The sequence below is a fragment of the Coenobita brevimanus genome, chromosome 65 (assembly GCF_032717465.1).
Source record: "Coenobita brevimanus isolate Jiangsu-jjx chromosome 65, ASM3271746v2, whole genome shotgun sequence".
Classification (NCBI taxonomy): Eukaryota; Metazoa; Arthropoda; class Malacostraca; order Decapoda; family Coenobitidae; genus Coenobita; species Coenobita brevimanus.
The window spans coordinates 9665386-9689951 of NC_137018.1; the positions used below are offsets into that span (position 1 = coordinate 9665386).

Sequence of the window (24566 nt, forward strand, 5' to 3'; positions counted from 1 at the left end):
TACACAAATATTTAAATATAAATATTAATGGATACATACACAAACACTAAACATACAAATAAACAAATGTAAACACTAAACACAATTATGGAATAAATACACAGTGCAAAACAAATAAACGTTTTAATAAACACATGCGAATGCTATACAAATACTAAACCAAATTAACAAACAAATACATGACATAAACACACACAAACATGATGGGAAGGAAGTGCCACTGGACATATTGTAAACCCTGAGTAGCCTACCCCCAATAATTGTTTACCACCACCACTGGAAGAAAAAGAAGGCCATGCATAACTAATCAGGATCATCATATTTTTATCCGTATTTTTTCGTGTTACCGGTATTTCCAGACTATTCTGTTCGCCTTTGATGAGACTTTTGGAACTCAAAAGGTTAGCCACAGCCTTCCATAACTACTGAACCTCCTTTCATAGTAATGAAACTGTCTAGAAGTAGCATGAATAAATTAAATAATGTCATCATAGTGAAGGGGATTACTATGGCACCTGGATTTGCTTAACCCAGTTACAGCGTGCGTATTCTAAGCTGAAACAGATTCCTAACACCTATCAGCTCTGTTGATGCATAAGTGTAATCGACTGCAGGGTCATTCTGACTAGTAACCAATGACTCATTCCTACCTCATAATTAGAGCTCATCAAATTTCATATAACTGTAACCAAACCTTAGTTCAGTACTCATGTTATGGGAATGACCCAATACTGTCACGTGAAAACAAACTGAATATGGTAACCATGGAAACTTATTCCTACTTCACAACTAAGGCTCAGTGAGTTTCATGCAATCAAAACAACAATGAAATTGTGGGAGTGACCAAATTCTGGCACATGAACACAGGCAAACTACAGAAGAGACTCATACCTCATTAAGTATAGTTCACTGAATTTCAGGTGTAAAGTTATGTTAGGTAAAACAATCTGACCATTGTTGAATGGGAGTGGCTGCTTCTTTTGTTGTTACTGTTGAGTGTGGTAGTGGGTGAGGGGTTAAGTGAGGTCAGTAATTATTACTCTACCTCCACGGCTGAACCTTAGTTTCTGTCCTGGCGGTGTGTCGTTCTGCGGTTGGCAGTTGCTGTGTGTTGGTAGAACTGCTTTCACCACCAGAATTTGCTACAGACCACCATTCTGCTGCATCAGCCATGCTGAGTGGTGGAAGAACAGTGCCAGCCAACTGAACAGCCAAAGTTGCTGCATCTGTGGGATGTAAGTTGGCTGCTGGGTTGGCTGTAATAAGAGGTGTGTTGAATTTATCCCTGGCCAGGTTGAACCCCCCACTGAGCATGAAGACATTGTTGTAGCCTCGGTGCTGTAGCGTTGCAGCACATTCCCCAGCACTTTCCTCACAGTTATCATACAGAACAATGATGGCATCTGGCCGGTTCTTGGCTGACAGGAGGGCTGGGCACTCCCAACCAATGGCCCTGGCCAGGCGGGCAGATGGGTGGGACACAGACGTGGCCAAGTGGGCCTCATAGTACTCAGATGCTACACGGACATCTACAAGGGTATATGGTCGTGTGCTGCAACTACCACCAACCTGAAACACAAACACTGTCACTAACATATGCCCAACATCCACTCATTCACATACCAATTAAGACTCTCAAATCCTGACTCCATCTCACACTGTCAACCATCTTTCCCCCCCCCCCAGATGCATCTTCACAATAACTACTGCTACAACTTGGTTAATATATACAGGTATAATTTTTATTAAAACCAGGTAGCAGTAGTAGTTACTGTCTATCTATCTATCTATTGCCAGACGCCTCAATCCCGTTTGGGGTGGCCACAAACAAATCGCCTCCAAGTCGCCCTGTCCCCCGCCATTTCACTGCCCTGCTCCCAACTCACACCCCCCTCTCTCATATACCTCTCCACCCCCTCCCTCCATCTAATCCTCGGCCTCCCCCTCCCTCTTCCCCCCTCCACCTCACTCACATACACTCTTTGTCAGTCTTTCACCCTCCATCCTCTCCACATGAAGATGTATTAAAAAAAACATGCAGATATTTTAATGTTTGACTGTGGACCGAAGCAAATGAAGGAAAAGTGCCTTGAAAGGTCAGGAAGGTCACAATACCATATGTTTCTACTTGTCAAGATTTTATTGTAGTTAAAATTATCATCATCCTCAATATCATCAGAGCTAGACAGGGGTACCTCCATGTGGTCACAGTGATATAATTGGGCACTGGAAATACCTCCTTATACAAACATCCTCAACTTCCCCCCCAATCTCCTGAAAGCAAGACAGTCCTGTAGACTGAAAGAGAAGGGCAACTTCAGACAGCAGTCCAGTTACACTATTTCCCCTTCTTAAGTCTCATTTCAAGATTCCCCATACCATGCACCACCTTCCTCAATTTCTCTTGATATTTTAGGACCACCACCGCCACCACCACCTCCTCCATCTTCTTCTTCTGGAATGCCACTTCATTTTAAGTAACTTCTTTTTATATCATAATAACAATGATTTGTGGTAGGTGGGGGCGCTCACCATCCACTCACTCAAAGTAGTGCTGCTCTCGGGTGTCTGCCCTGTCCTCTCCTCCATGTTCCTTTTTTTCCATCTTCTTCTATCTTTCCTTCATTCTTTCCTCGTCCTTCTGCCTACGGGTGACTTTACACTCCCTCTTCTGTCTTTCATTCCTTCATTCTTTCCTCTTCCTTCTGCCTATGGGTGACTCTACACTGAGTGACAAGCCAAATGGTTTCCTGTACACCAGGAAACCATTTACTATGCTGGGTGGTAACCATATAACCAAATTTTGGCGCCTGGTAGTTTAGTGGGTAATTACTGTGCTCCAATCGGATTGAGCCGGTGAAGGTTTATATCCAAGGGGTGGTTGGGGTTTATTGCTCACGTAATGCCACTCAGGGATGAGTGAGGTTGGTCACTCTCATCTTAAATGTCAGGACCAACTGCCTAGCCCTGGGCTCCTACGCTCCTCATGGGGCAAAGTAGGACTGAATGATGGATGGATGGATGAATAACAATGATGACAGTATGAGCAATACAGACAATACAGATGATGATGAAGATGAAGATGATGATGATGATAATCAGGATAAAGAAAAATACTATAATAATACTAATCCATCCATCCATCCCTCATCCAATCCTATACTGCCCCATGAGACACGTAGGAACCTGGGGCTAGGCAAGTTGGTCCTGACATTTAAGATGAGAGGGACCAGCCTCACTCATCTCCAAGTGGCATTATGTGAGCAATAAACCCCAACCACAGCTTGGATATAAACCTACACACGCTCAATGCGACTGGAGCGCCCTAATTACCCACTAAACCACCAGGTGCCATAATTTGGTTATATGGTTACCACTCAGTGTAGTAAATGGTTTCCTGGTGTACAGGAAACCATTTGGCTTATCACTCAGTGCTGAGTCACCCAATGGCAGAAGGGAGAGGAAAGAATGAAGGAAAGAAAGGCAAAAGCGGGAATGTAAAGTCACCCATAGGCAGGAGGAAGAGGAATGAATGAAAGACAGAAGAGGATGAAAGGATAAGAGGAAAGGGCAGACACCCAAAGCAGCACTACATCAATTGAGTGGATGGTGAGTGCCCCCACCTACCACCAATACAACAAAAATATTTATAAAGATGTAATAGGCGTCCACACTGAAAGTGTGGACTGTGTTCGGGTGGGTGAGTGAGCTAGTTGGGCAGTGCTGAATATTATTTCACGTGGCTCTTCATCTTCCTCTGAGTTCCTGACCTGAAAATACTAAAAAGAACTTATTAGATTACCCTAAAAGTACTCCCTCACACTTCCTAAAACCAATACTTCTCTTGTATTAATTTTAGGTCTAGGGCTTGGGACCTAGCAGGTTAATAATGACTTTGCCTTTGGCTCACTCACAAAAATTACTTTGACCAAATCTCTCGGTGCACTCTGGTTTGAGTCACAAACCAGAAGTTCATAGTTTTTTTTGTCGATCAGGGTATTATATTAGTTTGACTCGGATTCAGTCAAAAATTTCCAAGACCAAATGGAAGGTATTACAGTAAGACCTCATTATAACGGAATAATTGGGGCCGAAACCATTCCGAAAAATGCGAATTTCCGATAAAAGCGACATCCGGACTTCCCCCTGCTAATCCGGACTTTTTCCAATATATAAGACGTTAGTCCGGATACCATGAATGGTTTTTAAACTGTTTTGACTGCCATTGCAGTACTGTACTGTGTTATAACTTCACTATATTAAGCAAATGGTATAATATATATAATAATACTATATTATACACTGATAAACATGTCCTTTATTCACCTGATCACGGTGAACATAGCTGAAGGGGTCAGGCAGTCAGGACTGCTTCTGGCTTTATCGGACTTTTTCCGATATATGGGAATTTAGTCCGGTAGTTCCTCAAGTCCGATAAAAGAGAATTCCAGTCTACTGAAGTCCATTATGTCGAGGTTTTACTGTATTTGTTTTGAAAAGGCAAAAACCTGGTTGCTCTCAGCAATCGTTGGTAAATACTGCTACACTACTCATGCAATCTTAAACTGTTACTTCTTGTGCAGCTGGCTGTTACGTTAATCTGCCTTATAAAAGATTGTTTCCTCGATTCACGGAAAAACTATTGGGAATTATGGGTTGTCTATGAAATGAAATAATTGAGGATTTTTATGCAGTTTTCCAACTTGGTGTCCATCTTTCTTGTAACCTCAAAATTGGCTGAGATAGCCAAAAAGGTCACTACTGTACTACAGAGTTTTCCTCCCGACCCATGCCCCCATTTCTTCTATCTATCTATCTATTGCCAGACGCCTCAATCCCGTTTGGGGTGGCCACAAACAAATCGCCTCCAAGTCACCCTGTCCCCCGCCATTTCACTGCCCTGCTCCCAACTCACACCCCCCTCTCTCATATACCTCTCCACCCCATCCCTTCATCTCATCCTCGGCCTCCCCCTCCCTCTTTCCCCCTCCACCTCACTCATATACACTCTCTTCGTCAGTCTTTAACCCTCCATCCTCTCCACATGGCCAAACCACCTCAGTGTATTCCTCATAATGCTTCCTATCACATCCACATCCACACCACAACGTTCCTTTATATCCTCATTCGTCAGCCTGTCTCTCCACGTGACTCCACAGGCTCCTCTTAAATAACTCATTTCCACTGCTCTCACTCTTGACTTGTGTCCTTCCAACAATGTCCAAGCTTCACTTCCGTACGTTAGAGTTGGTATCACAATACTGTCATGTAGTAACTTTTTCACTTCCATGCTCACTTCCCTGTTTCTTATCACTACTTTCAAGGAACCAGCAACCTTTCTTCCCTGCTGTACCCTTTCAAGCACTTCACCCTCCAAACCTCCATCCTTACTCATCACACTACCCAAATACTTAAACGTACTCACATTTTCCAATTCCTCACCATCCAACCTCGCTGTACATTCACTAACTTCACCTCTCTCAAAGACCATCACTTTACTCTTCCCTACATTCACCTTTAGGTTCCGTTTCTTACACACTCTCTCAAACTCATCCACCAAGCATTGCAGCTCCCCTTCGTCTTCACTCAACAACACAGTATCATCTGCAAACAACAGTACAGGGAGTTTCCAAACACTATCCTCTCTCACCAGGGCCACTCCAACATCCACTACCCTACCTTGTACCTCTTTTATTACCCCATCCATGTACAGATTGAACAACCATGGAGACATGACACATCCCTGTTTCAAACCAACTTTCAAAGAGAAAAATTCACTTAGTTCACCATCCACACGCACTGCAGCCTTCGCACCATCGTACATACTCTTCACAGCATTCAACAACTTCCCATCTACTCCATATATTCTTAACACTTTCCACAATCCTTGTCTATCCACCCTGTCATATGCTTTCTCCAAATCCATGAAAGCCGCATACAACTTCTTTCCCTTCTCTAGAAACTTTTCCACTAAAGATCTAAGAATGAATATCTGATCTACACAACCTCTTCCCTTCCTAAAGCCTCCCTGTTCTTCTCCAACTAATTTCTCTGTTCTTTCTCTAACTGTCTATAAGTATCCTACCATACACTTTTCCTATTATACTAAGAAGACAAATGCCCCTATGATTACCACACACTTCTTGTTCCCCTTTTCCTTTGTACAAGGGAATAATTATACCTGACTTCCAATCCTCCGGGACTCTACCTTCCTCCCAGGCCAATCTGCACATCTTTCACATCCATTCTACTACTATCTCTCCCCCATGCTTCAGCATTTCACCAATAAATCTTTCGCTCGGGTACATACGTCAGGGGTCTAAACTGTAACTAAATTTGGTGTTCTCGCTTGATTCTCTCACTCAAACAATTATTTTCCCCTCATCACAAGGTTCCAGTAGTAACAATCTATTTATCTGTCTACTGTATCTATAGCCTTAATCCTGTAAAAGATGGCCATAGACAAATTGCCTCCAAGTTGCCCTGTCTCCTGCCATTCATTAACAGTAATAACTTTAATAATAACAATACAGTAATGTAATATTCCATCCATCCATCACCCAATCCTATGTTGCCCCGTGAGAAGTGTACGAGCCCGGGGCTAAGCAAGTTGGTCCTGACATTTACGATGAGAGTGACCAGCCTCACTCATCCCTGAGTGGCATTACCCCAACCACTCCTTGGATATAAACCTGCACTGGCTCAATCCGATTGGAGTGCCTTAATTACCTGCTTAACCACCAGGGGCCATAATTTAGTTATATGGTTACCACCTATATACAGTATACATATATACAGTACTGTACATACAATCTCTACCAGACAGCCTAAGCCACTTGGTAGAGATACAGTGACTGTATCGCCCCAAATTCGGTCAAAATAGGCCGGTCCTGCAGTGAATACTCAAACGGCTGATGATGATGATGATGATGATATATATATGAGGTGCTACCCAAAAGTTCCAGTAATTTGAATATTGTAGGAAAATAAGTTACCTTACCTCCTGGTTCTCACTGTCACCTTCAGAGTAGTCCCCTTGGGCATATGTACAATGGTTCCAGCATTTTTTCCACGAATCCATGCATCCCTAGAAGGCTTCAGGCGTGATGGTCTTAAGTACCTCCTGCGATTCTGTCTGGATCTCCTCAATCGAGTCAAATCGACACCCTTTCAGTTGTAATTTCAGCTTGAGAAACAGGAAAAAGTTGCAGGGGTCAAGGTCAGGTGAACAGGGTGGGTGGGGAATGACTACCATGTTAGTGGAAGCCAGGAACTGCTGGACAACAATTCATGTGTGGGCTGGGGCATTGTCATGATGCAGGACCCAGTCCTTGTTCTTCCACTGTTCTGGACGTTTGTGGCGGATGTTCTCCCTCAGATGCTGCAAAACTTCACAATAAAACTATCTTCTGACAGACTGACCGGATGGGATGAATTCCTTGTGATTAATCCCTTGGATATTGAAGAAAACAATCAACGTTGACTTGACATTGCTGCACCATTGGTCCGCCATTGCAAAACTGCCAAATCACCTACACACCACATTACAATAGTGAGCGTAGCTCAACAATATGCCCGCTCACAGACATGACCGGGTCCACATTGACACTCGGGGTGCTGCTGACTCCTCCCAGTGGCAAAAGGCAAAACTGCAAACTGTTGGTTCCCTCTGTTCAAATTACTGGAACTTTTGGGTAGTACCTTGTGTAGGTATATATATCGTTTCGTTTCATATTTAAAGGCTCCAACATGCTTGCATGCGTCGGCCTTGGTCACCTAATGGCAGCTCTCGATGCTGGATGATCTGTTGCAGCCTCCCTGTTCAGTCACTTAACCCTGAGGTCACAATTAATGACCTCGTCCCATGTCTTCCTCGGTCTACCCCTCATAACCCCACCCCCAATATTAACACTTCTCACCTTCCTCACCCAATTATCATCCCCCATCCTCTCCACATACCATCTCAATTTACCCCTCCTCATCACAACACCAATACACTCTAGTCCCATCCTACCTCTCAACTCTTCCATCGTAAACCCAGTCCCCCCAGACCTTGCACACTGGGATGCACTACACATCCACCTAATTATTGTCATTTCTGTACGTCTGTGCCTGCGAATATCCTACTCCTTTACTGCCCAGGTCTCACTACCATATGGCATTACACTCCTAAAACATGCTGCATACAAAGACCCCTTAGCACGTAGGGAGAGTCCTCTCAATGTCAGGAGAGGCAAGAGGTCCCTGAACTTCTTCCAACCACTTCTCACCCTAGCCACAGAGCTAGCTCCAGCCCCACCTCCAGCACACAACATGTCTCCCAAATAAAACTCTTCCACACACTCGAGAGATTCACCAGCAAGTTCAATCCTTTCATGCCTGACAATCTCCACCTGCTCTCCCCGACACGCCGTACACATAAAATCAGCATCATCTCGCGTTCTATCTCTCATACCACTACATCTCTTGTGCACCCATTTATCACAAACACCGCACAAGATGGAATTACTTCCCACGCCCTTGTGGCAAACTGCACATGTCCACTCTCCCTTGTCTGTGACAGTACCTCCACCAGCCCTAGATATCATAAATTTTGTTTTATATGCATATAGGCCTATATATACTGTGTGTATATATATATATATATATATATATATAGTACATCCCTACAGTACGCGGGTTCCAAGTACACGATCCCCCTTGTATGCGAAGACCTATTTTTTTTTTATTTTAGTGTATTTTTTATTAGTGCACGAATTGAACTCCTTGTAAGCGAGACGGGCAGCGATGCGTGGCCCAAATCCAGGGTTACCCCAAGTACACGACATTGCCCCCCCAAGAAGCGATAACAGGTAAAGGTCTATCTATCTATCTGTATTTATTGCCAGATGCCATAATCCCATAAGGGGTGGCCATTTGACTTTGAGTTATTGGTTTTACGGGGAGGGGCACTAACCTTCCACCAACCCACTTGCTGACACGTAGGGAGCACGTATGGGTTGTTTATATGGCTACCACCCAGCATTGTAAATGGTTTCTTGGCTTACAGGAAACCATTTGGCTTGTCACTCAATGTAAAGCCACTTGTAAAGGAAAGAAGAGCGATAAGAAGTGACAGGAAAGATGGGAAATATAGGAGGAGAGGAGGGCAGGCACAAAAAGAGAATGATAAAGCCTAAGGAAGAAGTAGGCAGCATTACATCAAGTGAGTGGATGATGGTCACCACCACCTACCACCAATAATTTACCTAGTAAAGCCATAATCTTGTAGGTTGACTTTATCTTAGGTAATATGTCTTAGATAGTTTCCCTGTCTAGTACAGTACTTAAGTCTGAAAGGCATCTCAAGGGCTGCCCATGAAGGGGGGTGCCGCCCATATGTAATTTTTCCCATAAGTTTATGTATTCACAGTACGCGAATTCCTAGTACACAACGACCTCTGCTGCCCATTACACATGCAAGCATGTTGGAGCCTTTAAAAACGAAACGAAACGCTATATATATATATATGTGTACAGTAAGCCCCCGCGTTTGGCGAATTTAAACTTGGCGAAACTCACTTTTGGTGGTAGGGTGGCCACGGACCACCGAATGTGCGCTTGGCGATTTGAATTCAAACTTGGCGGTCCCCTGGCAGCCGCACATTGAACCACACGGCTGCCCGGTGACGTCAGACCAACCAGAACGCAGTGCGAGCGGTTGTGCTAGCGTCTATTCTGTGCTCCTGGGAACGAATTCTGGCAATTTCCCGCCAACATGGCCTCTACCAGCGCAACAGGTGGTACGGGGGGGGGGGGGGGGGGGAGTAAGGACAATGGTGGTGGCGGCAAGGACGAAGGTGGGCGAGGGAAACGGGTTGAAAAGCGTGAGTACAGGCGAGGAAAGCATCACAAATCGTACGGTGTGAATGAAAAGGAGAAAATTATCAAGATGATAGACGAAGGAAGCAGGAACTGTGACATAGTGAGAGCGTTACATGTGCCAGAGTCAACAGTGAGGAGATTACGAAAGGCTAAAGAGGATATTAAAAAACAATGTGAAAGTGCTCGGAAATATTTTACCTGTACACCGGGTTCAGCTGGGCAGGGCCAGCATGGTCCGCATAGGGCTATGAGAGAACAAACTTTGCATAATCATATGCTGGTGATAACAGAACACTATGTTTTTCAGTGGTTAAGTCGAAGACTGAGGGAAGGAGTGAGTGTGGACGGGATCCAGATCAGGGAAACTGCGCGGGAATATTACGCTGGTGTGTGTAAAAGAAAAGGTGCTAAAAACCCCCCTCCATTCACTGCATCGAAGGGGTGGCTGCAGAGGTTCAAAAAAAGGTGTGCTTTAAAGCATGCAAAATACCAAGGTGAGATTTCTTCAGCTGATGCAGCAGCAGCTGAAGCATACATACCAGTAGCTAAAAAAATCGTCATGGATGGCAACTATTCACTGCATCAGCTGTTTAACTGCGACGAGACTGGCATCTATTGGCGGCGTACGGCTTCGTCGACTTTTATCCCAAAGGAAATTAAACAGGCGCCTGGTAAAAAATTAGCCAAGGACAAATTCAGTGTGCTGTTTACTTGCAATGCGTCTGGGGACTGCAAAATGAAACCTCTGGTTATATATAAGCATGCCAAACCCCATTCTTTCAGAAACTGCAATATGAAAAACCTACCCAACTGCTATTGGCTTCATAACAGCAGTGGCTATATGACACAAGCTTTGTCTGTTGAGTGGTTCGACAACCACTTTGTTCCGGATGCCAAGGCCTATTGTGAGAAAAAGGGAATTGCCTTTAAGGTTGTTCTGTTCCTTGATAATGCCCCCGGACATGCCCAGTATCTAGTTGACAGGCACCCCGCAGTCCAGGTTGTTTTTCTTCCCCCCAATTACAACTTCGAAGCTTCAGCCGCTCGACCAGGAGTTAATTGCAAACGTAAAGCTCATATTTTATGGGCATCTGCATAAGAAGATGAGGGAAATGACTGATAAACGGACAGAACTTCAAAACATACAAGATGAGGTTAGCAGCAGCGAGGAGTCAGGTGACGAATCTGGTAATACTGCCGCCATGGCTGCCACCGTTGCCACCCTCCCTGGCCCCTCTCCTCCCTCCCCCCAGCCCAGCATATCCCGTGCTGCAGACGTGGTAGAGTTACGAGACGTCCCACCAGGAACCATTGTTAGCCTCAAACAGTTTTGGAACCAATTCCAAATTAAGCAGGCTGTAGACCTAATGTGCACTTTGTGGAGGGAGATAACGAAGAACACAATCGAACACGCCTGGAATTCGCTTCTGCCACATCTAAAGCTGGAGAGAGAAGAGAGGCAACGCAGTGAAGATTTATTACGCACGACTATGCAGGCTGTTCAGCAGGTACCAGGTATGGAGACAGTGGACAGGGAAGGTGTGTATGAGATGGTAGAAAAGGGGTCAGGAAAAAAGGAGCAAACACTTGTGGAAATGATGGAAGCTGACGAAGAAATGGAACAGGAAACAACTGAAACTCCTCCTAGCCAGCCACCACAAATCACCACACGTATCTTATCCCGAGCGTTGGGCATTTGTGACACAATGAGGGAGGAGCTCTGTGCATTGGTACGTGGTGATGATGATTTAGAGAACAAAACCAAAGTTTTTCTGGGCCAGCTGATTGAAGTGTTCCAAGAGCAATATCAAGAAAAATTGAAAATGTCAAAGCAGGCAAAAATAACAAAGTTTTTCTTAGAGAATCTGGACAGACAACGCAATATCCAAGACGTCATTGGCACCATTCCCGTAGACGATGATAATTGTGAAATCATTGATAACCCCCCCCCCCCACTCGATGTGCCACAAGAACAGCCCCAAAAGCAGCCACAAGAACAGCCGCAACCTCCCCAGCCATCCCAACCTCCCCAGCCACCCCAACCTCCCCAGCCAAGCTTCGCTGCCCTCTTTAAGCTGGATGCTGACTTTTCTGCCTTCGATGAAGTGGATGATCAAGAGAGACAAATGGTTGCTAAGGGGGTTTTGGGGGAGGAGGGGGAGAGTGATGAGGAAAGTGGTGGTAGCAACTAAGCTGCCCCCACTGCCACTCCGACGTCCCCAGCCAAGCAAGCCTATCTTCACTCTATTTACGGTTAGTTACAACCTTTATATCATGTCTTATTAGCTTTATTTATTGCTTATTGGTCTGTTTTCTACATGTGTATTAATATGTGAAGGCAAAAGATTTTTTTTCAGCTCGAAAGATAGTGTTTTAGGGGTCAAAAGGGGGACTTTGGCAATGACCAAAGACTGATTGAGGCACTTTATAGGCAATTTATATGGTAAAAAGAACTCGTGTCTGGCGAAATTCTCATTTGGCGGTAGTTTCGCCAGACTAATTGGATCGCCAAACGCGGGGGCTTACTGTATATATATACACTGTACGTATATAATCATCATCTGGACCTCCTTTCCCACCCTAGGGCAGGGTGAAGAGTATATACCGGTATATATTTTAATGTGTCTAACTCTGTCCATGGGCTTCAGGGCCTATCCAAAGGCCCAGTAGTCCTCCAACACACCTACACATCACCGCTTCAGCATTAACACCCACCATTCATACTGAATACATGCTAGGGCTGTCTCATACAGGACTGGTGTTCACATTCAGATGACCCTTGAACCACAACAACAACCGCCATGCCTTACCTCCAGAGTCTCCACACCGTGCACCACCTTCCTCAATTCATCTCTATATTTTAGTGGCAGTTCTCTCTCCTCCTCCCTCCCTCCCTCTCTCTCCTCCTCCTCCTCTCCACCACCACCACTAGCCGCCATCATATCCTCTGCATGTGCCACCATCAACTGGACTAGATCAGCAAGAGAAATGCGTCGAAACACCTCATCATTTCTAACCTGTGGAAAAAATACTTAACTAGTTATAATTTTAGGTCAGGAGGAGAAAATGGATAATGGAAAACTGTGGGGAATGTGTGTGATACACATGGAGGGGGAGGGGGGGATAGTGAAGTTGAAGCGAAGAAAAAAATTAACAGAAAGAAACTGAAATGGATGGTCCTAACAATGGTATATTCTGTATAGTACTAACACACATACACACATAAACACAGTCATTGCAACAATTCAACTTTCATACCAGGTATATCCATGTAAGCATTACACTTCCTACTGACACCCTTTCCTCATTCATATTTACCAGCATGGGGAAGGGCTCATTCTGGCTATCACTCTTCTAGGAAGAAGATTCGGTCCTGCAGTGGACCTAACATGGACTAATACATATATCTCATCAGTCTGCCCTCACTCTGCACCATAATGTATCTCAGTTTCCAGCTCATGTCTCCTCCGAGTTTTGGCACTACAGCTAATGGAGAATGTTTCAAACTTCTGATATCTTGAATACTATTCATCTTAAAAAGGACTTTTCAAAATGCTTGTGTTATGGAGTTATATATAACCTTATGCTTGTGTTATGGAGTTATATATAACCTTAATAACCCCTTCAGTATAAAAGGCCTTTCCTAACTTAATAAATACCATATGTTTGGTGGCAGAAAGAGGAAACAAAAAATGCTATTACCCAAATTCAGGGGTTAATTCCAAAGTAAATTAAAATATATATATATCCTCTTCTGTCTTTCTTGCCTTGTCCATCTACCTATGGGTAACTTTACACTCCCTCCTCTGTCTTTCTTTCCTTCATTCTTTCCTTTTCCTTCTGCCTGTGGGTGACTCTACACTGAGTGACAAGCCAAATGGTTTCCTGTACACCAGGAAACCATTTACCACGCTGGGTGGTAACCATATAACCAAATTTTGGCGCCTGGTGGTTTAGTGGGTAATTATTGCGTTCCAGTCGGATTGAGCCGGTGAAGGTTTATATCCAAGGGGTGGTTGGGGTTGATTGCTCATGTAATACCACTCAGGGATAAGTAAGGCTGGTCACTCTCATCTGAAATGTAGAGACCAACTGCCTAGCCCCAGGCTCCTACGCTTCTCATAGGGCAGTGTAGGATTGAATGATTGATAGTGATTGATATACTGTATATATATATATATATATATATATATATATATATATATATATATATATATATACATTGGTACAGTAGCTAAAAAAAAAAATAATATATAATCTGAATACTGTGCATAAAACAATGCAAGACTTTAGAGGGCCGATAATGGAATGTGCATGCTGTTCCCCTTGCATGAGGGTGCCATACAATGATTTGCAGTAACATTATCTGATATAATAAATATATTTTTTACAACAAATAGCTATACACAAGCATTCAAATCTTAATTTAGTTTTGCAAGACCAATGTATCATGAACTGAATACATACTGTCTGGAAGTCAATCCCATCATTTTTTTTTTTTTTTTTTTTTAAATATACAGCTACCATACTTGTAAAGCTGACTGACCAATTTTCCACAATTTACAGTACCAGTTACTGTATATGGGAAAAGTCATGATATTTTGGAACACATATATACCTGACATGCAGGGGGGTCCACACATTAGGCATCCCAGTTCTTGTGTACTGGGAAGATGGCTCAGTACGCTGATGTGAGGGGTGCAAACTTCGTGGCTGTTCATTGCCAGTCAGCTATGAAATCAGTGGATGTATAAAAAAGAAACAATTTAAATCATGGAAAGGGTTAATGGAGGTAGAAAATGATGCAGGGTAAAAACTGGTAATGATGACAGATCTTCTTCACAATACAAAAGAATTGGGATTTGTAATACTGTACAGTACAATACATGGACCATCCTGTGCATATGGTGTCTTCATCTCACCCTATAATATCTGCGTATCTCGACCTCCAATTCATGCCTCCTCTGGGTGTTAAATCCTGAGTTGGTCCTTGATGTGATACATTCATAGCGTGGGTTTGTCTTGATGCGTTTGTTTAGGATGTCTCGGTCGCTGATGGAGAACTTCTTTAGCGAGTTTCCACCCCGTCCTCCATACCGATTTGGCTGCATCTCCTGCAGAATTATAAAAGGATCCAAGCTGGGCCAAAAGTATTCTATAAACCATTCATCATCATTACCCTGACCTCTTTCTCCCCTCCTAAGGATGGGATGATTCAGGTCCCAGAATGCAATGAATGGGCAAAAACAACAGAGGGACGCCTAATCAACAGAACAGCCAGTGAAATAAGGCATATATACAGTCATTTACTCATTACTCCAACTCACAGAATGCCGACTCCACCTCAACGGAATAACCATCCGCATACAGGTATTTCACTGGTCATAGTCACTAATGGAGAATTTCTTTTTTAAACTCCCAATCTGTCCTACTCTGTATCAACCCAACTGCATTGCCTTAATAAATTAAGAAAAAAAAAAAATTATATGAGGATCCTGGTTGAGCAAAAACCGTTTTATCTTCCAAATACTGCTGAGGTGTAACAAGAGATAAACTTCAGAATGTGATGCAAGTCACAAAATAGACATGGAATGGATATAGAGCCATTAGGTTTGGGAGGTGCACAAGCTAATAAAGGTCAGAGAACTCTGGTCTAGCAATTAGAACACCCCAGTTGGATTTACAGTCTTAGCCTATACCGGTACAGGTTTTATATATATACACCATCCAGTGTAATTCGGCCAAGCCCTATGCTGGATATTGCATAGTATCTCCCATTGGCTCAACATTCTGCACAAAGGCGGATACTGCATTATTAATTAGTGCGGATACAGCATTATTATCCGTCTCAACTTTCTACACTAAAAACTTTCCCATGGGTAAAAAATGAAAATTAAGCATAAAATACAATAATGATAAAATACAGCAATAAAGCACCAGCTGGCTATCATTTACAAACTGGTTCATACACCTCGATGCCGGATATTGCACAGAACCGCTGGTTACTTCCCATTTAGGCGCCAGATATTGCATTTCTATAGCCAGGCCAGCAACACTGGATACTGCTTTAAACCAGATATTGCAATGATGGATAACTGAGAGTTTACGGTAGCTATACAGTAATCGCGTGCATATGTGAACTAATTGGTCCAAGGGAGGGTTGGATAATGCAAAAAAATTTGGGTAATGACAACTATAGTATTTTAGGCATACAACTGTCTGTACAGTACAGCCTAGGTGCATTACAATACTCACCAGTTACAGGCCTGCCTCCTCAATCTCATCCTCACTGTCGTTGTCATTCATGGGTATCATGGTTGGATGAGATGCTGTTGAGGTGGATGGCTGGCTGCATAATGGTGTAGGCGATGGTGAAGGCAATGTTACAGGAGTGGTCAGCTTGAACAAGGTGTTGATTGTTGGCTGGCTGCATGATAGTGTAGGAGATGGTGAAGGCAATGTTAAAGGAATGGTTAGCTTGAAGAAGGTGTTGATTGTTGTTTGCTTGAACACCCATTTGCTCTGATTTCTGATGAACAGGTTACGAAGTTCTCAGAGAGAGCATAAGTCCTTTTGGAAGGGTGGTATAGCATTAGGGTGCTCACAGTAATCAGTGATGGTCTCAAAAGCTTCCCTGATTTTCCGAGCCTTAGGCAATAGGGACAGCGATGTGGCATGGGTGTTTGTTATTGCTTCAATTTGCTATGCCACCTACCGGCTACCACACTAGTTTCGCCATTCACACAAAATTAACATTTCTTTCTTTCATGTACAGTATTGGTTATTATTTATTAATTTTGTTAACTTTTCAGTATGGAGGTTCAGAAATTGTCATGGTTCGTATGATACAGGTTTGGATACGTGAGTGATTACTAATGTATGTACATATGTATATATGTATATCTGTCTATCTATCTATTGCCAGATGCTGGGATGACCATTTGACTTTGAGTTATTTGTTTTGCAGGGAGAGGCACTCACCTTCCACCAACCCACTTGCTGACACGTAGGGAACACGTGAGTGTATATATATACCGGGTATATATATACATGACAGTACATGTACATATACTGTATATACATATACTATACATAAACTGTATATATATATGCCCTTTTCAGAGCCTGTGTATGCCAATCTAAACTAAATTTTCATGATGTAACCAAACCAAGTAATGGAGAAGGGAATGGCGTTGGTAATGACTGGTGATGGATGGAGTACCTCAAATTTGTTGTATGCTGATGATGCAGTGCTACTTGCAAATACAGTACCAAACAAGAACATGGCAGACTAGTGCAAGAGTTTTGCTGATGTCTGTGAGCATTGTGCGGCTTATGCCTTGAGAGTAAATGTTACAAAAAAAAGTGATGGTTATTGAGAGAGAAGGTGACTCCCAGTGTGATATTACAGTGAATGGAGAGAGACTGGAATTGTTGAGAGGGTTCAAAGACCTGGGTACAGTGATTGAAAAGAGAGGAAAATGTGCAAAAGTGGGGAGTACAATGATGCACGGAAAGAAAGTACCGTAGCTGGTGCAATGAAGGCCTTGATAAGAAACAGAGGCTTGAGTATTGCAGCTGCACGAGGCATACATGAAGGAGTGTTAGTGCCAACTTTAACATATGGATGTGAGACTATGGTGTGGCATGAATATGAAAAGTCAAGAGTGAGAGCAGTGGAGATTGGACTGCTGAGGAATGTATATGGAATACAGAGAGTGGATAGGATACAAAATAATGTGCTTTGTGAAAGATGTAGAGTGAGGAAGTCTGTAGACACCAGAATTGAAGAAAGTGTAATGAGATGGTATGGTCATATGGAGAGAATGGATAACAATCAAGAGGTGGAAAAAGTATAGGCCTATCTAAGCAAATCCGAAGGAGGAAGGAGGCAAGGTAGGCCAAGGGGAAGGTGGAGAGATATGGTGGATGAGTGTGTGAGGAAGAGAGGTTTGGAAGTCAGTGAGGCAAGGAAACTGACAAGAGATTGAGCTAGCTCGATGAATATTGTGAGGAGAAGTGCATGATTGGGGATTTGGCACCCCGTTATAATGTGACAGCATCTGGATTGACTCTGTCGGATACGTTTATCTGAGGCTACAGAACATGGTGAATGTTCTGGCATACAGTATTTGATAGAGCCAGGATTCCGGGGGCTTGAATGATGAATGAATGGAAGCGTGGCCCATTGGATTGGGCAAATTTGGGCTGTCTGGACACTGGTACTCCTCACCCTGCCCCAGGGTAGGAAAGGAGGTCCAAATGATGATGTAACCCAACCTTATTTATCATAACCTAACTTAACCTATCCCTCACCTCACCAGGTTTACTCACCTTGTTGACTATCCCAATAACTAAGCAGTGACTCTATAGGAAAAGCACAAGATACGCAGGGCAGCCCACATCTGCTGGCACACCAACCCTGTCGTTACACTCAATGCCAATTTGATTATGTTATGGTTTGGAGGGGCTGAGTTGTGTCCCATAAGCAGCTGGGTATATGACTGGGTATAACTAATATTGCAGAGAGTCTAGCCTACATACCAGGTATCTGAACAAGTCATCTCCCAAAGATGAGTGCAAAGGTCTTTTGAAGATATCGACTAAGTTGATGCTAACAACTGTGGTGAGCAAGGAATTCCAGTGGTCAGTGCACCTGATACTGAAAAATCTGCATCTACATTATACTGCTGCATGAGGTTTAGCTACCGGTATCTCGGATTTATGAAGTCTTTTGAATAACTATGGAAACTGAGCTGCTGCTAACAACTACAGTGGGCAAGGAATTCCAATGGTTAATGCACCTGATACTGAAAAATCACTGTCTACAATCTACTGTTGCACAAGGTTTAGCTACCTTTGAATTATGGCCCCTGGTGCTGGCCACTAGAGCGGAGGAAAAAGAAAATATCTTCCATCAGGAGGAGTAGGCTAATTGCAATGTCGTGACAGACATTCATCATTCATCCATTCATTGCCAGACGCCATGTATCCCAAACGGGGTGGCCAAGGGCTTAGAGTTAATTGTTTTACAGGGAGGGGCACTAATCCTCCACCAACCCCACTTGACACGTAGGGATGCCAACAGCATCTGGTGTTCCCAGGCGGTCACCCATCCAAGTGCTAACCAGACCCAACGTTGCTTAAGGATTTAATTATCAGACGTTTTGATATTTCCTTGATGGCATCTTCAGTGGTTTAAAATGATAAAATTATTAAGATTGCTTACATGTAAGAATCAAAGTGCTTTAAAGATACAACAGTGGTAAATAAGAGAATTAATCTATGTTTCAGGGGTAGGATGATACAGGTATAGTAGTGTTAAGTTGGGGCTTATGCAGTTTCCCATCACTAGAGCAGCTATCAAGTATTTTAAAATATTCATCTTTAAGATGAGTATCAAACTGAACACTGTACCCTCACAGCTGAATAAGGTGGTGACTGAAGCCTACGACCCATTCCACCAGACTGGCCCACATATTCTGCGGTACTTGTTTTGAAGGCGTAATGTATTCCAAATATTGCCTGTTTGGCAACTAGGGCAGGTAAATAAGTAAACTACCAACGAACGCAAGTCAACTGGCACCGAGTATATATGTAACTTTAAGCAAATTGAGAAAAACCGTCATGCCACTGTCACAGGTCATGTACTGGGAGCATATACCCGGATACCCATGCAAGATGCCAAATGATACATTCTTTGGAATTCATCACTGTGTTTACGGTGACGCTATATCGCTCGATATCGTTGGTAGGTTGAGCCTGTTGCAACGATCGATGCCATCGGCTGGCAAAGGGTTAATCACTCACTGCGAGTACATTGTTGATTTTATACCGTACGCGGTTACATTATTCTCCATATTTACCTGCTGTAGCTAAAGATGAGCTTCTCACTCTCACCCCTGGCCAACCTGCACCACTGAAAACCCGGCGACTAAACAAAATTCCAACAGAAGCTCCAAAATAATCCAGACACATTAACAACAGGGGCACGCGATGATACAATCTTGATATTGGTGTGATCATAACAATTCATCCAGTCCATCCCACTGCTGCTACTCTGTGAAATTATCGCATATTATTCTATAATTTGTTGAAAAGAAATTGATAATCTTTTATTTGTCTCCAGGTAACTACGTATATTATTATACGAAAAAAACAAACACTCTATGATTTGAAGATTGTACTTACGGCGTCTCTGACATTTAACTTTACCTTTATTGTGTGACATTTAAGTTTACATAGCTTACACCTGCATCTGCTCCCTGCACTTGCAGTGGAGAAGTTGGACAAAGTCAAAGCTTCAGAGGAACATTATTCAGCTATGTATTTATCGAGGTATTTAAATTACACAGAAAGTATGGTAAATGTAGCAGGTGTGGAAAAGAGGGGGTAGGCTGACTGTGTGGGGGGGGCTGGGAGGGGATACCTGGAAGGGAGCTGGAAGGAGGGGGTAGGCTGGCAGGGTGGGGGCAGGGAAGAAGAGGCTGGGGGGATGAAGGGGGAGCTGGGTAGGAAGGGGAGCCTCAACCCCACAAGATACCAAGGCCAACCCAACATCACAGCATACCCAACCATCACATGATTGCTTTAACCTTACACCCTGTATTTCTAAGTTTTTTTTAATCTATTCCATCCATCTGTCTATTGCCAGGTGCTTTAATCCCATGAGGGGTGGCCACAAACAGATCGCCTCTTGTGTCGCCCTGTCCCCTGCCATTTCATTGTCCTCCCTCCAGCCCACACCCCCCTCTCTTGTATACCTCTCCACTCTATCCCTCCATCTCATCCTCGGCCTTCCCCCCCTCGCCTCCTCCACCTCACTCACATACACTCTCCTTGTTAGTCTATTTCTCCATCTTCTCCATATGGCCAAACCACTTTAATGTATTTCTCTTAACACTTTCTATCACAGCCACATCCACACCACAATGCTCCTTCACTTCCTCACTTGTCAGTCTGTCTTTCTTCGTAACTCCACGTGCACTTCTCAAATAACCCATTTCCCCAGCTCTCACTCTTGACTTGTGTCCTTCTGGCAAGATCCACTGATGTGTTCTTAAAAAAAAAGAAAAATAGATAACGGTAAATTAAAAAGCACCATCCTGTCAGTTTGTCTCTCCATGTAACTCCACATGCTCTTTTCAAGTAACTTATTTCCAATGCTCATACTCTTGACTTGTGGCCTTCCAACAAGGTCCATTTTCTTATTCTTAGCAAAGAAAAAAATTAAAGCACCATTCCTATCATAACCTTCTTTCCAGTCATCAGTATGCCAGGTATGCTTCACTGGCAATCTCACTTCCTTTCAGACTCCTGGTCATCCTCCTATGGGACTTTGGCAAAAGCTTTACCATTGCACTTGACATCACAAAGGCTTTTGATCGAGTCTGGCATAAATCTTTAATTTCCAAACTGCCCTCCAATGGTTTCAATTCTTCAATCTGTGCTTTCATCTCTAGCTTCATTTCTGGTTGTTTTTATGGCTGCTGTTGTAGACAGCAACCATTCTTCTCCTAGTGGTGTTCCTCAGGGCTTTGTCCTGTCACCAACTTTCTTTCTTCTGTTCATCAGTGACCTAAGCTGTACCTCAACTCCTGTCCACTCATAAGCTGATGACACACCTCACCATTCCATTGGCTTTTCACAGCATCCATTCAGCAATTACTTCAGTAAACAGTGGATGAGGTTATGGCACGCCTAATGTGTGACTTGGCTCATATATCAGACTGGGGTAACTGTAATCATGTTTTTAATGCATCAGGAATGCATTTCTTACATCATTCAGCCCATCAAAGTCTTCTGCAGGAATATCTTGGAAACGTCATGTGACCTCTCGTAAATTCTGCTTCCAAGAGATTGTGTGTACTAAGCTGACTCCATGTTTTCTCAACCCCTGCACAGTTGTTGACTTTATACAGGGAATAACTTTCATATGTGAAGAGGCTCCCCACATACAGCTATTTTCGACAAAGTGGAGCCAATTCTTTTCATCTCATTAACTCTCCTCCTCTTGCTGACACTCTTCAACCTCTGTCTCTTTGCCTCACTGTTGCATCCCTATCTCTTTTCTGTCGCAACTTCAGTGGTCACCGCTCGTCTGAATTGTCTGCTTGCATCTCTCCACCACTACGGCAGGCATGTAGCATCCATCTAGTAGTAAACCTTCATCCCTTTTCTGTCCAGCTCTGTAGTGCAAGAGTTAACCATTTTTCACAGTCCTTCATTTTTGCAGCTGGTGAACTCTGGAACTGTCTTCCTCTGTCTGTATTTTCTACTCTCTGTCTGTCTGTCTGTCTGTCTGTCTCTCTCTCTCTCTCTCTCTCTCTCTCTCTCTCTCTCTCTCTCTCTCTCTCTCTCTTGGCATAAAAATCCCTAGTCATTCTCGACCACCCCGACTCCAGCCAGAGACAATTGGATGTAGGCTATATCTAGTTTAGCTTAGCTAGGGGGTGGGGGAGTGGAGGTGAAGTGGGAAGGTGATGGGGAAAGAAGAGGGAAGGGACATGTTAGAGAGGAATGGGATGGAGGGTAGGGAAGAGAGAGTAAGGGAGGGGGAGGGGTGGAGGTTGAGGGATGGGAGGAGGTTTTGTAGAGTTGAGGGATGGGATGTGAGTGAATCATTTCTTGCCTGTTTATAGTTGTTATATGCCCTCTCGCTATTGTGTCTTCTGTATCTGTTCCACAGCAAGTCTCTTTTTTTCTTCAGATTTTTTACATTCTGTATTAAACCATTTCTTTATTTTCATTTCTGTTTCTTTGTGCTGAGGGATGTAATTTTGGACTCATGTTTCATAAAATCACAGAATTTTCTGTATACAATATTTAAATTTTGTCCTCTAAGTTCCTTTTCTCAGTTTATTTCCAAAAAGTACATCAGGTCATGATAGTTGCCCTTTTTGTAGTTTAGACTCTTTTTGTAACTCTCATTACTGGTAACTATGTCATATGCAGTCCTGAAGTTGCAATTTAATATTGCATGGTCAGTTTTGCTGAATGGAGGGTGATACATTATATTGTCAGTATCATTTTCTTTCCTAGTAAATATAAGATCTGGTACTGATGGATCATCAGGTCCTCTTTTTCTGATGTTTTCCTTTACATGCTGTGTTATGAAAATGTCCTGCACAAGATCCAGGAGTTTTTGATCGCAACAGCTTTCATGGCTTCTTACATGTAGAGTATTCCAATTTATATTTGTATTGAAATCTCCAGTTAATATAATTCTTTCAGACTGCTCTTCCATTCTATGTAGTAATGTTCTTAAACTCTGAATTGTACTTTCTGCCAGGTCTTCATATTCACCTCTTTCCCAAGTGTTTGTTTTAGGTGGCATGTATAAATTCGCCACAGTTAATTTTCCTTCAGATGTGTTAATCTCCAATGCAATCAGTTCTGCTTGTGAGGGTATATCTGTTTTTATTTCTTTGACTTGTAGAGTTTTCTTTGTAAAGATTAATTCCTCCTGCTTTACTTAAATTTCTGTCTCTTCTCCACATAATCCCTTAAGTGTAGGATAGTGTTTGATATCATTGGGGTTAATTTTGTTTCAGTTAGGCAAATAATATGTGGTTCCTTTTCTTTGGTATAGTCTTCTATCTCTGATAATTTAGACACCATTCCATCTACATTCGAGTGCATCAACTTAATCATCTTGGTTACATACTTGCCATGACTTGAGTCTACTATTTTTTTTTTTTTTTTTCCCCTGTTGGTTATGTACCACTTTTGTACCTGCAATCCTATTACTTTGTAAAAAAATTGATTCTTCCTCTGATCTTTTCTTGTTCTTTGTTTTTGCCTCCTCCCTCTTCTCCTTTTGTATTCCCAATTCCTCTTGAGTTAGGCATCTTTTTGTCCGTACTTTTTTAAATTCCTCTTTTTCCATGAATTTGTTTGCATTTTTGTATCTTTTTGTAGTATTTTCTCCACATTGTTCACACTCTGGAAGGTTACTTTCAGGGGCCATGACTTATATCTCTCATATTTCCCTAGCCTTTTGTGTTCCTCTAGGTCTTTATCACAGATTTCCTCTGATATCTCCTTTAATATGCACATTATATTTGGCCATGTGGAGAGGATGGAGGGTGAAAGACTGACAAAGAGAGTGTATGTGAGTGAGGTGGAGGGGGGAAGAGGGAGGGGGAGGCCGAGGATGAGATGAAGGGATGGGGTGGAGAGGTATATGAGAGAGGGGTGTGTGAGTTGGGAGCAGGGCAGTGAAATGGCGGGGGACAGGGCGACTTGGAGGCGATTTGTTTGTGGCCACCCCAAACGGGATTGAGGCGTCTGGCAATAGATAGATAGATAGATATTTGCCATCCCCTTTTTTGTCTCTCAAAATTTTGTTCTTTATTTCTTCTTCATCTTTACCAGTGATTACTATAGATTTGTTGACATCTGCTGAATCTTTGACCAATTTTGTTTTGTTTTTTTAATTTTTTCTTCCACTTCCTTTCTAATGCCTTTTTCTTCAACTCTTGTTTCTAAGTGTGTGTGTGTGTGTGTGTGTGTGTGTGTGTGTGTGTGTGTGTGTAGTCATTATTTTTCTAGTTTATTTTCGAGTGTAAATGTCTTCTTAGTGGAGACTGAAACATAGCAAACCTTGTCGGCATATACCGTTGCATATGATGGTGCATTAGTTTAGTACAATATATTCTGCTGGTGCCATTCTATAGTATTTGCCAGTTCCCCTCCGCTGG

The 24566-nt window shown here is 42.9% G+C and overlaps 1 protein-coding gene across 1 annotated transcript; it reads right to left on the minus strand.

The window, feature by feature from the left end:
* Positions 1 to 1041: 1041 nt before the first annotated feature.
* On the minus strand, positions 1042 to 19796 carry LOC145404895 (centrosomal protein of 41 kDa-like). The gene is made up of 5 exons (XM_080276396.1): positions 19731 to 19796; positions 16120 to 16291; positions 14787 to 14978; positions 12675 to 12881; positions 1042 to 1569 (listed from the first exon to the last, which is right to left on the minus strand). Exons 3-5 carry the CDS (start codon positions 14973 to 14975, stop codon positions 1042 to 1044), a joined length of 924 nt encoding a protein of 307 aa, XP_080132522.1. The 5' UTR covers positions 14976 to 14978; positions 16120 to 16291; positions 19731 to 19796.
* Between the last annotated feature and the right edge of the window lie 4770 nt (positions 19797 to 24566).

Coding starts and splice junctions, on each gene's coding strand:
- LOC145404895 (XM_080276396.1), bottom strand. CDS start 14,975: ATGCAGCCAAATCGGTATGGAGGACGGGGTGGAAACTCGCTAAAGAAG. Junction 12,882..14,786: donor AGATACGCAGATATTATAGG/GTGAGATGAAGA, acceptor TTTTTTCCACAG/GTTAGAAATGATGAGGTGTT. Junction 1,570..12,674: donor ACGGTGTGGAGACTCTGGAG/GTAAGGCATGGC, acceptor TTTGTGTTTCAG/GTTGGTGGTAGTTGCAGCAC.